Raw genomic sequence first — 16,937 nt, 5'->3', positions numbered from 1 at the left:
ATCCAACCATTGATTAAAATCGCCTGCTACAATAATATTGGGACAATCAGCTGTGGAGAGGAGAATTTTGATATCATTCCAAAATTTTGGATCTGGTTTCACAGGGCCATAAATGTTTAGCAAGATTAACGTTTTATTGTGTACAACAACCTTGGCCATTACCCATCGACCTGCGTCATCATTTTGAGAGGAAATAATTTGCACAGATAAAGTTTTGTGAAACAATATGGCAACCCCCCCCTTCTTGTCAACAGCAGGGGAAAAAACAACTTGGCCTACCCATTGCCTTTTTAATTTCAGTGACTCGACGTCATTGCAGTGAGTTTCTTGAAGAAAGGAAATTTGGGAATTAAGTTTAGATAAATGAGAAATTACCTTTTGTCTTTTAACAGGATTTCCAAGACCACGGACGTTCCACGTAACAAAATTACACATACGCAAGGGTCAGGGGAATGTGATACACATGGTGTGGAAATACTTCGGAGACACAACGACACTGGAAGACAAAATGCGCATAAGGGTTACACAAGGGAACAACAAAACATAAAACCACCTTATTAAGAAGAATCAACAAGCCTTTGACAATGTAATACATAAAAAGAAGTCCAAAAGCACCATAATCATGAAGAAATGAAGGGAAAAGAGCGAAGAGGAAACATGGAAAAACTCGAGAGAAGAAGAGAGTGACGCACCGACCAGAGGAAGACTGAAATAAGAAAGAGCGCGAAAGAGCAGGTGAGGGAAAGAAGGTGAGCAGAGGAAAAAAGCATAGGAAAGCAGAGAAGGAAAACAGGTCAAGGAAAAGAGTCCAGACCTGAAAGACATCAATAGAAAAGTAAAATTGGAGCGTGATGCGACCGGAGAGAAGACAGCGGTGTAATTCACATGGGTACAATTGGAAGCAGGACATAACATAGGTAATCATATAGCGGAAGCGAGATATGAGAAGGGGAAGAAAGAATTTGAACAGGAATAAGCAGTAACAAAGAGGAAGAAACGTGATTAACAAACGTACAATAAGCAATAAGCACTAAAGCATATGGAAAGCTATGTATAAGAGGAATCTAAGGTAACCAGAAAAAAGCTGTTAATAGCTGTTAAGAGCACTACACTGAAGCAGCAAAAAAGAAGAAGCGCTCAATGATTTGTGTCCATATTCCGAGAGGAGATGTTATTGAGAAACAGTTTTAGTTTTCCCGGGTCATCAAAGGATCTCGTCTGGCCGTCGTGGGTGATCTTGCAGATGGAGGGATGGAGTATGCCATACTGGACGTTCAAGAGCCTCATTTGTGGACGCAATGCAAGAAATTCTTTGCGACGAGCATTGGTCGCATTGGAGACATCTTGTGAGATAAAGATATTGTGCCCAGACCACGATAGGTGACGTTTGAGTTTAGCTGCTTTAAGAACAGTCATGAGTTCTGTGAACTCCAGAAACAGCATGATAATCCCACGAGGTTTGGTGGAATTCGGTTGAAGGCGACCTAAGCGGTGAGCTCTCTGTATATTCAAAGGTGTAGATGACTGAAGGCCCAAGAGGTCATGAAGGAATTTTCGAAGGAAAAGCAACATATCTGGAGCTTCAATATTCTCTGGCAAGCCAAAAAGACGGAGGTTATTCCTTCGATTACGATTCTCCAAGTCCTCAGTATGGAGCTTCAATTTGTGAATTTCTTGTTCCAATAACGGAATTTTTATGGCAACATCTTGAACGTCACTGACGCGTTGTTCTAACTCAGTCACCCTACCTTCCATGACAATCCATCGGTCCTCAATTTGTTGCAATTTTTCGTTTGTGGCGGCCATAAAAGGTTGAAGACCACGCACTTCCTCTAGTATGTTATCCAAAACTGGGCTTTGCGATGAAAGAATAGGCGAGGGCGGGTCATTCTTCAGCCTTTTAGGCTTTGCGCCAGAAGAAGACGGTTTATTTGGAGGATGGGAATCATTAGACATCTTGGCAATTTGACGAGATGCTTTTTTGGCGGGAAAAAGTACACGGAGTTCTCTCATACGCTGTAAGGTTTGACAAAGATATTCATAAAGCCACTACAGCATCACCTTAGAACAAAAAGAGAAAGATACACAAAGCTGCAATGCATCCAGCCTGTGGCTCTGAAGATACCGGAACATAGGGGTTAATCACGGCTCCTCTGAAGAAAAGACAAAATTATGAGACCTTCTCCGGGGAGAGAAACGATATAGAACAAGCATGGCCAGGGGCTACTGGCGACTGTTGAACTTGGAACAGACTCCCTCTCGAAGAGAAATGAAGCAGTAAAGCATCAAAGCATGACTGGATCCAGGAAATGCGTGCGCGGTGTTTCAGGAATAGAATGTCGGCGCCTCGATACAAAATGGCCGCCGTCGGGCATTACCTCAGGAAATCAAACCGCCACGTTTCCGAGGGATAGGAGTGGAAAAAACAGCCAACGAGGAGCAATTCAGAATCACGCCATGTTCCGCTGGTAAGTTCTTCTGGAGACAGTGCCCGTAGCTCGCTGGGAAGCCTTCCACACAGCTACATAGCACCGCGTCCGAGCGGAGCTAACGGAGATCCGCCATCTTCCCTCGGCGTCCAAGCCACGCCCCCCTGAATAACAAATTCTGTTCTTTCGTCTCTTGTTTCTCGGTTCGTACATTGTTAGTGCAGAGTGCCAGGACACTCTACCGAGTAACAGTTGCGCTTTACAAGTTCATAACACACCAGAAACACTGAAGGAGGGTCCGAGGGTATAGATTTTGAAGGCCTGCAAGAAGTTCTACCCCTATATAGATACACTCTAAACACAATTAACTTCTTGGGTCTGATACAACTTGAAAACAATAAAGCAAAGAGAAAAGTAAAAAGTGAAACTGTGTCTCTTTAACAGAAGCCTAATAGGGGGAGCAATCCCTTTTTAGGACGAATGCCTCACCAAAAGTGACATGCTTCATCATTTGGGCTTTCTCCTCCCAGTGGGAAAACCTAGTCCCACTGAGGGCTACAACCACCTCACTGAGAAGTGGGAGCTCTGGGATGTTTTTTTGTTATACCTTAAGTATGGATGCTAAAATCCCAAAAGCGAGCAGTGTAGTGATGTGAGAGTGCAGCGCAAAAAAGTGGGTGCAAAAGTGTGAATCTAAAACTGCCTAGTGCAGATGAAAAAGAAACTTTATTGACTCATCTATACTGGCAGAGTTAAAACGCACGACAGACGGCTTTGGCAGTTGAATTATTGAGGCGTTGGACAATATTGCTCCATTCAAAAGCTGTGTCATTAAAAGAGCTACACTCTCGGCTCCATGGTTTTCGGAAGAGCTCATGGGTCTCAGACGCCTATGCCACAGGCAAGAACGAAAATGGTGTGAGGACCCTTGCCCTCGGGAAAAAGCCAAGCAGAAAGCTGTCCTGCGAGACTATAAACACTCCATCTTCCAGGCCAAATCCCGTTATCTCACTGATAAGATAGTGTCGGCAGGCAATTCCGATTCCTCCTGGATGCTTTTCAAAGTAATAAAGGAGATTGCTGAGTCCCCAGGGTCCCAACTCTTGAACCCCTAACAAGACTTCTGTGACAGAATAGCACCCAACTTCCAGGAGAAAGTCCTTAAGATCTTTCACAAATTCTCCCCGACCGTGGAGGATGATCCTGTCACAGAGGTAGCCGAAGGGGAAAACGCAGACCCTCCTAAGGGGAAGCCTAGCCAGGTTCCCGGGAACCTTGTTCTGTCCTCTTTTCCTTCAATCACAGCTCAACGAACCAAGGAACTTTTACTTGGCCTGAAGTCCGGAGCACCCTCTGATCTCTGCATGCTTTCCACACTCAGACTTGCTCCCGATTCAATAGCTAACTTCCTGTGCAAGGTCTTCAATAACACACATGTCCTGGCACTATCCAGTCACCTCCAAGGAAGCTTTTGTCTCACCTCTCCTTAAAAAACCCAACGCCAATCTCTCAGAGTTGAAGAACTTTCGACCTATATCCCTTCTCCCCGCCCTGGCCAAAATCCTGGAAAAATTCCTCAATGTTGAGCTGATGAAACATATTGAATACCAGGAAATCCTGGACAGCTCTCAGAATGGATTTCGGGCCGGTAACAGCACTGAATCTGCCTTGGTAGCAGCCTCTGACTGTATCCGCATGCAGGTTGACCAAGGCGGATCTGCGTGTTGATTCTGCTCGACCTCTCAGCGGCATTCAATACCATCTCCCCAGCTCTAATGACTCAGCGACTGCGGGATGCAGGACTTACTGGGAGGGCCCTGCAGCTTTTCCACTCTTTTATGACCGGTAGAACCCACATCGTCAGTTGTGGAGGCTTTAAAGCAAAGGCCTTTGACCCTCCTGTGGGGTCCCCCAGGGATCTTAGCTCAGCCCCACTCTTCGTGACCCCCTTGGCAAAATTGGTGCGATCGTTTAGGTTCCGGGTGCTCTTCTATGCGGATGACACACACATCATTGCTTCCATTTCTAATGGTTTGCAATTGGTTGCCCAAAAGGGGAAACATCGTTTACATTGCATGTGATACATCGCATGACATTACAACGCGGTTGTTACAACGACCACGTTGTTACAACGCAAACCCTTACAACACAAGTTGTTACAACGACTTGCTGTAGGGGGCAGAAGGTGTTGGATTTGAAATTCAACACCTCCCCTACTGTTGCACAGACTGGAGTTGGAATAGTAAATTATACTATTCCAACATCCAGCGCCCCCTACAGCAAGTCGTTGTAACGACTTGCGTTATAATGGTATGCAATGTAACAAGGCGGTCGTTGTAACAACCGCGTTATAATGGCATGCGATGTATTGTATTCGTTGTAACGTGGCCTATTCGCCCCAAAAGTTCAATCAATGTATGTCCAGCACTATATGCTGGATGAAGGACAATTCATTAAAAATCAATGCGGACAAAACCGAGGTACTAGTCTTTGGACCACAGACTTCCATCTGATCTACTGCCTGGTGGCTCGTAGATTGCGGTCCCCTTACTGTTCCAGTTAAAACTGGGGGTCCCCTTCGACGAGGGCCTGTCTTTTGATGCCCAGGTGAACCGTACAGTCAGCACCTGCTTTTACATCCTTAAAATCTTGAGGAAAGTATTGCCATGTATCCCATTGGAGCTACACCGGCCCACCATCATTGCACTAGTCACCTCCCGGCTGGACTAATGCAACGCTCTGTACCTTAACATCAGCGCAGGCTCCCTGAACTAGCTTCACGTAGTACAGAATGCTGAGGCAAGGCTGATACTTAACATCCTGAAGTATCTGTCAGCCAGGGAAGGAATCCGAGCCTTGCACTGGCTTCCCATCAGGAAGCGCATCTCCTTCAAGGTTCTGAATTTGGTGTACCAGGCAATGCATAGCAACGGCTCATCATATCTTAAAACCATGTTTCAGTGGTATACTCCATGGAGGGCCTTGACACCCTCTTCTCAAAAAAAACAGTTTTCTCCCAGATTTCACAGGTCCAAATGGGGTCGCTCATTCTCTGTGGCAGGTGCTAAACTCTGTAACTCATTGCCTCTTCCCATTTCTAAGGCAGACTCGCTTCCGGTCTTCAGGAAACTTGTGCCTCCTAGCTGGTTGTTGGTGTTCTCCGTCCTCCCAGTTCGCTTAGCACCTTGACACTACCTGGTATAAGTGCACTTTCTAAATACTATCCTATCCTTAATTTACTTGTAAGTCCCTAGCAAAGTTGCACTACCTTGTGCCCAGGGCCTGTAAATTAAATGCTACCAGTGGGCCTGCAGCGCGGATTGTGCCACCCACCTAAGTAGCACTTTAAAACATGCCATCGCAGCCTGTGTGTGCAGTTTTAACCTGCCATTTTGACCTGGCAAAATAAACACTTAGCCAGGCAAAAAAACGTCCTTTTTAATACATATATGTCATCCCTAGGGTAGGTCCTGGACAGCCCATAGAGCACAGCACAGTGAATTTAAAAGGTAGGACGCACACTTTTAAGTCTTACATGTCCCGGTAGTGAAAAACTCTTACATTTGTTTTTCACTACTGCAAGGCCTACCTCTCCCGTAGGATAACATTGGAGTTACCTTATTACATTTAGTAAGCTGTAACTTCCAAATGGGAACAGCTAACTCATTCATGTTTGGTCCTGGTGTCTTTGGAATTATGGTGAAAAATGCGAACTTATGGTGAAGTCTGATTTTAAATCAATTCATGTTTAAACTTGACATCTTTTCAGACGATGACTTTTAGGTAACTTTGAGCGTACATGATGGCATATTCAGGAAGTATTTTGCGTGCAACGCACATTTCTTTATAAGCATTTTAATCCCAACACTGTACATTCTGTTCAAGGAAAAAGTACACTGAGTCTGATTGAGGAAACCATTTTATTTTCATGTAGAAGCCATTATACTTTTAGCTTAATTTCCTCCTATAGGGAAAATATATTCTCCTGTTTATTCAAGCATGCCTGGGTTCATGGAGAGTGTTAGTTGGAGTGCGTGCATTAGTAATCACTTTCATTGCAGGATATTCTTTTCATGGTCCAGAAATTACTAGGGAAGTACTTAACTGTTGTTTATTTTTGTGCATGGTTATCAAGGTTCAAAACAGCCTGTCAGAAAAGCTGCAATTGTGCAGTTGCTCACCCATGATTAAAACGCACCCATTTTAGTTGCCTGTTCTGCTCTCGAGGTTGGTGATAAAATATTGTAAGAAGTGCGACCTGAAACGTGACAACTGAAGGAATTAAACCTATTGTTGGCAACAAGCAAGAAAGTTGTCTGAGAACCTTCTTGTTACACCTGCACAATTTCAACTATCCTTTTGATGTTTTCATGCTGAGATCATTGCTATTCATTCGATCTTATGTGATTATGGAAGGTATATATACTCTGTGTTCTGTATGTTAATCAGACTCTGTTCGCACAACACAGACATTGCTGGAGCGAGTTAATAAACTATTGGTGGAAGTTCTCACATGACTAACTTTATTTAAAGTAAAAGATCCTGCTTTATCACTCTGCCCTTGTATTTTGTTGTCTGTTTGGAGACAGCTCTGAATCGGAAAGACAAATAATAACATTAGGAACTCAGACACAGTACGAACGGAACCAATTTTTACTATATAAACTGCTTCTGAGCTTTTGGCTCATCAGAGAAGCACATCTATGGATTATCCTGGACGTTCGCCTGCGACAGATTGCCAGCCCTGCTGACTTCCTTCACTATCCTGCAAAGGACAGCGGCCTGTTCTACACCAGACTGGCTTTTGGATACATCACACATTCAGGTAAAAGGGGATTTAGGCTGCTCCAAGAGGTTTGGTAGAAAGCACTTCTTACTATGCTTTCTATAGTATAGGTAGTGATGGGTAGGGTTATCATTATGATGTATATTCATATATTTACTGCAACGTTATAATGGTTGAATTATTCATCTTCTTCCCAATTCTTATAATGCTGGTAACAATGCGTTGTTTCTCTCTAATAACCGCAGCTCATGTATTTTACACAAGAATCGAAGTGTTTCAACAAATATTTCATATGACAATTTGAGTATTTCTTGTATATCCCTTTGGGCATGGCTAAGGTAACCGCAAAAGGGTAGAACTGTTTCCACGATTTCCCTGGAGTAGTCAGAGTGGTCATGTTCTGAGTTTTCAGACACCCATCCGGTGCCCTGTCAGGTTTAGGGGTCCAGATGACAAACTATGAGCAAGCCAGGAATTGGGATAACATAGTCTGACTGTATGCGTGGACTCAGTCCCCATATTTTGACGCACATGTTGTCCAAACGCACAACCTGATTAGTAGGAACCGTACAACATGGCGCCACCAACGTTATAGGTCAGGTACTTATTTATTGGGTCTCCAGAATAGTACTCATGTGTGCCCAAAGCCTCCAGTCATGTTATACAGAGATGTCCGTGGTGTTAGGAAATAATCCTTCCAGCTAAATAGGCAACCCCAATTTTTGTCTGTAGGTTGTTCAAGCTTACACCTTCAAAAGGATCACCCAATATAGATTTTCCCTTCCCTGAATTCAGTTTATTAAATTGCCAAATGCAGTACCAGTGGTTATTCCACTAAATTGCGGACATGTAGTAACACAGATGTTACAACACCAAGGGCTTCCTCTTACGAGAAGGTTATAAAACAGAGGTATATTATTCATGGGTCACTTTTCCTGCAGCAGATACCAACACAAGAGTATTTCATACATACACAGAAGCACCCATACAAGGCCAATGCATAGCCTATGAAGATTTAGAAATACTATTAGCATTTCAGGAACACACAAATTGGCTCCAAGGCGCCCTACCACATCCACTAGCAAATGCATGACTGGGTCCCCTCAGGAATGACTGGGAAACATGGTCAGTCTTAGTCGGCTACACACCATTTCCACAATAAGGAACACTCACAGTAGTACATTTTACACAGGTCTAGTTAGACTATACAGACTTTTAACACTGTTTGTTATGCAAACAATAACAAACTCAGCGGGGAGCGACCTACCTTGCCAGGTAGGTCGCTCCCCCACGACACAGCCCCGCCTGTGTCTCCTGCCCGCTACTGCTGCTGCTGGTAAGCTCGCACTCTGCCCTTTTTCTCTTCTGTGCCCCTTCGTTCTCTGTGCCCCGATTTTGCTTCTGTGCCACTTTTGCTGTTGTGCCCCATTTTTCTCCCCGTTTTTCACTTCTGAGCCCCATCGTTCTCTGTGCCCCGATTTTGCTTCTGTGCCCCTTTTGCTGTTGTGCCCCGTTTTCCCCCGTTTTCTCTGCTGTGCCCCTTCGTTCTCTGTACCCCGATTTTGCTTCTGTGCTCCTTTTGCTGTTGTGCCCCGTTTTCTCTTCTGTGCCCCTTCGTTCTCTGTGCCCCGATTTTGTTTCTGTGCCCCTTTTGCTGTTGTGCCCCGTTTTCCCCCGTTTTCTCTTCTGTGCCCCTTCATTTTTTCTTTTGGTGCCCCACCTGTGCCCCGGCACCCTCGCCACTGCAGACTCCCAACGGAGTAGGAGGAGGAATCGCCATCGTCCACAAGAACACCATCATGGTCTCGACCAGCACCGACGACACTCTCTGCACCGCCGAACACATGGACTTCCAGATCCACAGGGACCCCAACACCACCCTCAGAGGCACCCTAGTCTACAGACCCCCCGGATCCCGCCCCCAGTTCAGCAACTCCATCGCCGACTTCATCAGCACGCACGCCCTGACCTCCACCGACTACATCCTCCTCGGAGACCTGAACTTTCACCTGGAGAACAACAACAACAGCAACTCCACCACTCTGATCGACAACCTCGGACTAAGACAACTCGTCACAACGCCGACCCACTCCGCCGGCCACACACTAGACCCCGTCTTCTCCTCAAGCTCCCACATCTCCTTCAGCCACACAACCGAACTCCTCTGGACCGACCACCACTTTGTCCACTTCACCTTCAAGAAACCTGCCACACACCACCGCACCCAACAGATCCCACGCCGCTGCTGGAACAAAGTCACTGAAGACCAACTACAGACAAACCTGGCTCTCAGCCCACCCACCGACCCCTCCAACACCGACGACGCACCCACAAACAGACGATGGATAGACGACTGCACCAACACCCTAGCCCCGCTGAAATGAATGCCATTTGGGGCACAGTGTTTCCTGAAATATATATCACGCATGGTACACCATCTTTAGCTGTTTTGCCTGAAGTGCCACAGCAGATTCAAAATTAATACGGGCTGCCCCTGCCCTGGATTTGGGAATTAAACTTTTTGGCAACTATACCACAGTAGCCTCAATAATTTTAAGCCACAGTAAAGGGAAAGCAACAACTTTGGCAGTACGCCAATGCCTCATGCAGGTTCTGTCTACCACAAATTATTGCTGAAACCTACACATCTATATGTTGACATAATTTGGGAGGCAGAACTAATAAACCACAACCAAAGAGTAATTCTGAAAAGTATAACTCGAAACAGGCATCAGAATATTCTAGAAAACGCTGGGATAAGTAAAAAAAACAAAAAATAAAAAGCAAAGTCACGGGGTTCATCTCCGCAGCTGCAGTCCTCTGAAAAACGATATAATTTGTGTAACCGTGAAACAAATAAGCAGCCTAATAGGTATCACTATACTGCAGACATGCCAACCCTCCCGATTCAAGCAGGAGACTACCGTTTTGAAGGTTAGTCTCCCGCCTCCCGATTCCTGCTTCTAGAAACCGGATGCCAGCACTAATTAGGTTACCTGCTGCTCTAATGTGCGTCTTCATGCGAGGAAGTTATTTAGAAGATCTATCTGCCCAAACAGCCTTCTCCTCTGATATTTTCCTTGCTTCCTCTACTGACCCGTCACCATTGCCCCCCACTGTGCTGAGATAAGTTATAACACCCGTTTGAAGGTTAGGAAGAGCTATAAAGAGTCTGTTTCGTGCACCTGCCCTGCTTTTTAAACAAGCATTGGCAATGCAATAGGTCTCGCATTTATACGAGTTTAAGCTATTGACATTGCAAATGACAATGACTTTTATTTTTTTTTAAAAAGCTCAAACTCGCATAAATGCGAGACCTATTGTTTTGAAAATACTTGTTCTCTCTTTTGCTGGGGGTCAAACTCTGCGGATGAGGAAAATATGTGCCAGGGCCCCAAAGTGCCACTGGTGCCAGAGAGGGGTCGGGGCAGAGAGCAGGGAGGAAAGGAAGCAGAAACCTAGGGCAGCGTGAAGGCGAATGTGACAGAAAGTGCAGGAGGCAGAGAGCACGTGAAGGGGCAGTGCACAGTGAACCCCGAGAGTATAAAGGGTAGAGACAGAATGCCGTGGGCAGAGAGGAGAGGTGGAAGAGACCCCAAGGGTAGAACCGGCACGGAGTACAGGTGGAGGGCAGACATAACAGGGACAGTGAGCAGAGGCAGAGAGCATGTGAGGGACAGTGCACAATGAACCCTAAGGGTATAAAGGGTAGAGGCAGAGAGCCGTGGGGCATAGAGGAGAGGTGGAGGAGACCCCAAGGGTAGAACAGGCACGGAGGACAGGGGGAGGGCAGACAGGGACGGTGAGTAGAGTTAGAGAGCATGTGATGGGACAGTGTACAGAGAACCCAGAGGGTATAAAGGGTGAAGGCTGAGAGCCAAGGGGTAGAGAGGAGAGGTGGAACAGACCCCAAGGGTGGAACTGGCACGGAGGACAGGGGGAGGACAGACAGGACAGGGACAGTGATTAGAGGCATAGAGCACGTAAAGGGACAGTGCACAGTGAACCCTGAGGGTATAAAGGGTGGAGGCAGAGAGGAGAGGTGGAAGAGACCCCAAGGGTAGAACAGGCATGGAGGACAGGGGGAGGGCAGACAGGACAGGCACAGTGAGCAGAGAGAGAAGATGCAAGAGAGTCAGAGGGCAGAATAAACAAGGAGAACAGGGAGGAGCGGGCAGTGAGCAGAGGGCAGAGATTGAAGGAGACAGATGGCGTAAGGGTGAATGTGACAGTAGGCAAGTAGCAGAGGGCGCACAAAGGATAAAGGGCAGATAGCACAAGAGCAGTGAGCACAAGAGTACTGTCAGAAGTGAGGATAGGGCAGAGAGCACAATACTACTGCAAGAAGTCAGGATAGGGCAGAGAGCACAAGAGTACAGTCTGAAGTCAGGATAGGGCAGAGAGTACGAGAGTACTATGAGAAGTCAGGATAGGACAGAGAGCACAGAAAAGTGAGAGGTAGAAGTGAACATGGGTGGAGAGGGAGAGCACAAAGGACAGAAGACTGTGGGTAGACAGGGCGGAAGCAGTATCGGAGCACAGGATGGACAGAGACGAGTGGGGGCAGAGGTGACAACAGTAGGGGGAACAATAATTGGGGCAGAGAGCCCTTCACTGCTCACCCGCTCCTGCCCCGTGGTATCTACAGCCCCTCACTGCTTACCAGCTCCTGCCCTGGGGTATGTACCGTGCCTCGCTGCTCACCAGCTCCTGTTCCGGGGTATCTACAGCGCCTCACTGCTCACCAGCTCCTGCCTCCTGGGCTTCGCAGCGTTTGATGGCTGAAGGGGAAACCCAAGGCGGGCAGAGCCGGGGAGGGAGGAGTGTAGGTCTACGTGTGCCTGAGTTCTACTTGTAGTGGTAGGAGCCCTCCGAGAAATACAGCAGATTGAGGTGAAAATCTACAGTGTGGATTTTGGCAAGTAGCACTTAGTTATTTGAGACGCAGTACTACAATAGTATTATTCTGAAACTCGCAAATTGCCTTGTAAATCAAGCCTTTTGTTTATAGTTTCAACAGTCGTAGTCTCTATGGCCCAAATGTACATTTAATCATTGACCGTCAGAGGCAATTGGAACAATTAAAGGACAGTCGCACAAAGCAAATGTGCGCCTTCATCAAAGCAGTTCTCAATTACCTTTGGGTCGCGTTCCCACTCTAAACACTAACACTCTTTGAAGTGCAGAGTGACTCTGCACTTCAAAGAGTGTTAGTGTTTATAGAGTGAGAACGCAGACTGGTGCAGAAAATGTTTCTCACTCTGAAGCTACAGGCCCTGCCACGCGTAATGCAGCTCCGAGAAGCATACACACTGATTGCCAGCACTGGGCCTAGCTTCAAAAACATAACGATAGAAATGTTTCTGGCGCTAGGCCCTGCTGGCACACAGCATGTATATTGCTCAGAGGTGCGTGGCACTGGCAGGGCCTAGCTTCAGAAACATTTCTAGCTACATGTTGTTATATGACATCTCTTTATTAATGTAATAACGGCACTTTCACAATTGCTTTATTAACCTTCTTGCTTCTCGAATTTACTTGAAACTGCACCATTTACCCACTCTTTTTTCAAAAATTTCTCGGGAGGGAACCCCCCGGACTCTCCTTAAGATGTTCGGTCTCACTCGCTGCGCTTGCTCGCCACGGTGCACTCCGACAGAAAGTTTACACCCCACCACTTTCAAATGTCACCAGCCACCACTGCCTGCGATCCATTTTGTGTTACCTCTGACCCGATTCATGTCACGCTTTATTCAGGTCTTTTCACCCACACATATTTCTCCCTCTTATCGAAGTTGAAATGTTGGCATGTATGATACTGAAACACGTCCTTCTTGTTTTTTTAGGAAACATCCAAAAAATGCTCTGAGAGAGGAGGATGATCAGAGCCCAGCTCAGAAGAGTATGTGAAAACGAAAAAGCACTCACAATGTTCTTCTGACATCATCTTAAACAAGCATTTGCAATGCAATAGGTCTCGCCTTTGAGACCTTATAAGGATTTAGTAATGCAGCAGATTGTGCGGCACCAGAGCTTTCAAGGTGCTGAGTCGCTGATGAGCAAGATTCTCTCATGTCGGACCATGTTTCCACACCTCCCATACAAGTCTTACTACAAGCAACATCATTTTCAATCACGCACTCCAGAGGGTGCCTTCCAAATACTGAAAACCGGAGCAGCTGAGAAACTGTCAAGGGAATAAGTGTTAAATCTAGGTTACAATATATTTTTAAAAGGACATGGTGAGCAGGTTGCCACGAGCAGGAAACACGACGGTGAAAATGAAAGTGGTGTCCTGTGATTTTGGGCAAATCACTTAAAATCCAAGCAGAAGGGTGGTGGGCGCGGGTGAAGGGGTAAGGAGAGACAGCACAGAGCGAGAAGGAAATAAGACACGATGGTGAAAATGAAGGCGGTGGGGGGTTGGGGAGAGACGGCATGCAATGTTACTGGAACAGCATTTAAGCTTATAAATGGCGCAACCTGGCAACGTTTAAAAAACAGCAATGAAACGACATCAAACATGCTGTGAAGGGCATGCGGTCAGAGCTGCTGACTCAGGAGTTCGAGTCTCGGCGTCGGCTCAATATCCTGTGGTTTTGGGCAGATCACTTAAAATACAAGCAGTGATCTCTGAGGGGTGATGGGGTGGGGGTAAAGGGGTAGGCAGAGACGGCCCAGGGCAGGCAAGCTGCCACAAACAGGAAACAAGACACAAAGGTGAAAATGAAAGGCATTTCCTGTGATTTGGTCAAATCACTTAAAATATACGCTGTGATTATAGAGGAGTGGTGGGGTGGGGTGAAGGGAGAGATGGTACAGGTTGAGCAGGCTCCACGAGCAGGAAAACAAGACCCGATGGTGAAAATGAAAGTGGGCATGTCGTTAAAAGGCACACGGCCTCCAAAGTAAAAGAATAATTAAACCTGCGATACAAATGCCTACCGAAATGTGAAGCACAGGGTCCGTGAAGTGGGCGCTGTGCTGATACACAAGTGGAGACAAACAAGAAAAAAAACTGTGTGCACAACAGAACCTATATACATTTTTTTATTATTTATTTATTTTATTTTTATTTTAAAAGTTTTATATAGCGCTAGCTTGACCCGTAGGTATCAGAGCGCTTTACATACATACTGTAAAGAAAAACAGACGGAATTTGCATTACATAGTAGGCAGTAAGGAAGCAAAACCAGGGATAAATTTTTTTTTTTTTTTTTTAAATACAGCATGGAAGAAAAGGTGGTTAACCCAGTCCGGTAGCCAAACTATTCTTGAATGTCAAGAGAGAGGAGTAAACTCAGATATTAAAGTCTAGGTTAGTTGAAATTGGTCAGGAAAGTATTTGTTAAGGAGATGGATTTTCAGGTCTCTTTTGAAACAGGAGAAGGAGGGGTTGCATCTGAGGACACTAGGGAGAGCATTCCACATCCTGGGAGCGTTGCCAGAGAACGATCGGTATTGTGCGGTTTTCTTATTCAGTTTCGGATGAATAAGAAGGAGTGAGTTGGAGCTTCTCAGCGATCTAGATTGACCTGCTCTTACCAGTTTGTTGTTCAGGTAGTTAGGGGCCGGAGCGTGGAGGGTTTTGTGTGTGATGCAGGCCAGTTTGTAAATACACCTCCCTTCCATGGGAAGCCAGTTGAGGGAGTTGAGAGCTGGAGTGATGTGATCAAATCTTTTTACTCCAGATACGAGTCGAGCGGCCATGTTCAACACTGCCTTTAGAGGATAAATAAAAGCATAAGACCACGTGTAACAGTGGCAGTCTCCTGGGAAGGTTTCAAACACAAAAAGGCAGAACTAATTAAGCATGCTGACCAACCAAAAGCATGCATTTATGAAGGGCATGAAGAGGAATGAATGTAAAAGATGGGGGTTCTTTAAGTCACAGTCTAGAATATAGCATGCCTCGCAGAGGAGTGCATGCGCTGCCCAGGCTCGACCTATAAGGATTGCAAACTGACTACTATCATGCCAAGTTTGTTGTAAATCGGTTCAGCTGTTTAGGCTGTAGATGTGACCATAATTTCATATGAGAGCTAAAATGAGAAAGCACTTATTTTTCCAACCCCTGGCCTTTAACTTTTTTTCATGGATGAATCTGCACGAACATTTGGCATGCTGAAACATGGCTAACTGAGTAAGTAGATTTCCATGACTGCATGGAAATCTGTCCAAAAGCGTCAAGAGTTATAGGCCAATCGAAAAATGCATTTCTATGGAAACACCATCTGAACCATGCCTACACAATGGCTACCACCACTGTGTACTCCATACACATGTATATTATGACATTTTGAAGGAAAAGGGGAAAACGATGGAGGGAAGGAAGTATGGGGCAAAAAAGAACTCATAGGGAGAGCAGGATGAGAAGAATATGTGGCTAAGTCACGAAATTGAATTATGCAAGTAAAGTCCCTGAAGAGCCAACTACAGCAGAAAATCAGACAGGATGCAGCAGCATAGAGCAGGAGATGTAGGAGAAAGAGATGGACTGTTGACATGATTCAGGAGAGATAAGAGAAAGAGATGGCACAACAGACAGATTGGAGGATTTTAGATTAGGAGAGGTAGGAAAAAGATGCAACGGCAGAAGGCACAGACCAGATGCCAGGACAAAGCAAGAAAGCTGGCAAGGGAAGCAAAATGGAATGGCAAATAAATAGGTGATGGGGGAAGGGTTAAAAGGCGGAGATCAAGAATCTCATTGTGCTTGTTGGTAGGGAAGTGGAGGAATTCCCGAGAGTGATTAGAATAGATGCAATTCAAGGGAGAAAGACAGACATATTGGCTTAAATTAAAAATAATGACAACAAACGTTAAAGCAGCAGAGCCTGGTGTAATTACTATTCTTAACAGCCAACAAGTACCAGCTTGTTTAAAACATAGTCAAGAAATAAATGATCCATCCCACAGAATTCAACAATCTACATCTGCTCCAGGGCCCTGTATTGCTTTGCCTACTGGTCACCCACTTCTATCTATGAAGCTGAACAAAGCTCCATGTTCTATCACTAGCACAGCAATAACACTTTAATACTGCCATACAAAGGGTAATCTCTTTATACCTTTGGCTAACTTACATCAAAATGCAAAGCCACTTCTACATATTAGATGCACACAGGTGTAAATGGGAAAATCCTGTATAAACATGAACATCGACGCATAAGGAATCCCTGGCATAAAATGTTGTTACTGCTGTAAGAAAATGGCATACAATTCCCTAATCAGGAAATTACTCTGGTGCATAGCGAGTCTGGTAGATAATTACATGCCAGCTGGATATGCATTAATGTATTACGGTGGTTTAGTACAGTCAGGAGGGCCATGCAAAAGTTATTTCCGAACAAAACAAAATCACCCATCAATAATGTGTTTGGGGCTCAGAGCATTCTTTTTACATCCCATTTCTTTTATGCAATATGCAGCCGTAAATATTTCCCTTTAAAGCACCTGCCCCTAATTACCCCCTTACAACAAGCATAGAGTTTACCAACATCGGAGCATCTAATGGTAAGCGCCCCGACAAGGCCCTGAAGCCAGATCTTTGACGAGACAACTGTGCCACCATGAACTGGGGCCTGGGCAAATGTAACAAGGAAGGTTGAGGCTCTAATCAGTAAGGCTGAGCCAGATAAGCAATCAACAACAGAATTGCCAATACTGATAATTCTTTTCAAACAATGAATGCCCAAAGGTGCACAGAATCAAATCAAAGG

General features: G+C 45.5%; 1 protein-coding gene across 2 annotated transcripts in view; it reads right to left on the bottom strand.

The window, feature by feature from the left end:
- The window catches only part of MTO1 (mitochondrial tRNA translation optimization 1), a 524,123-nt gene that overhangs the window by 442,190 nt on the left and 64,996 nt on the right, over positions 1 to 16,937 (bottom strand). The window contains exon 2 of one of the 2 annotated variants that reach the window (XM_085619002.1): positions 376 to 496. The exons of the other annotated variant lie outside the window; for it this stretch is intronic. Within the exon in view, the coding sequence (XP_085475128.1) occupies positions 376 to 435 (60 nt within the window). The 5' untranslated portion in view covers positions 436 to 496. The remainder of the gene's footprint in view (positions 1 to 375; positions 497 to 16,937) is intronic. 2 annotated transcript variants of the gene reach the window in all.

Source organism: Triturus cristatus, chromosome 7, assembly GCF_964204655.1.
Source record: "Triturus cristatus chromosome 7, aTriCri1.1, whole genome shotgun sequence".
Taxonomy (NCBI): Eukaryota; Metazoa; Chordata; class Amphibia; order Caudata; family Salamandridae; genus Triturus; species Triturus cristatus.
The sequence above is the reverse complement of the archived record's forward strand: the minus strand, read 5'-3'. Positions and strand labels throughout refer to the sequence as shown.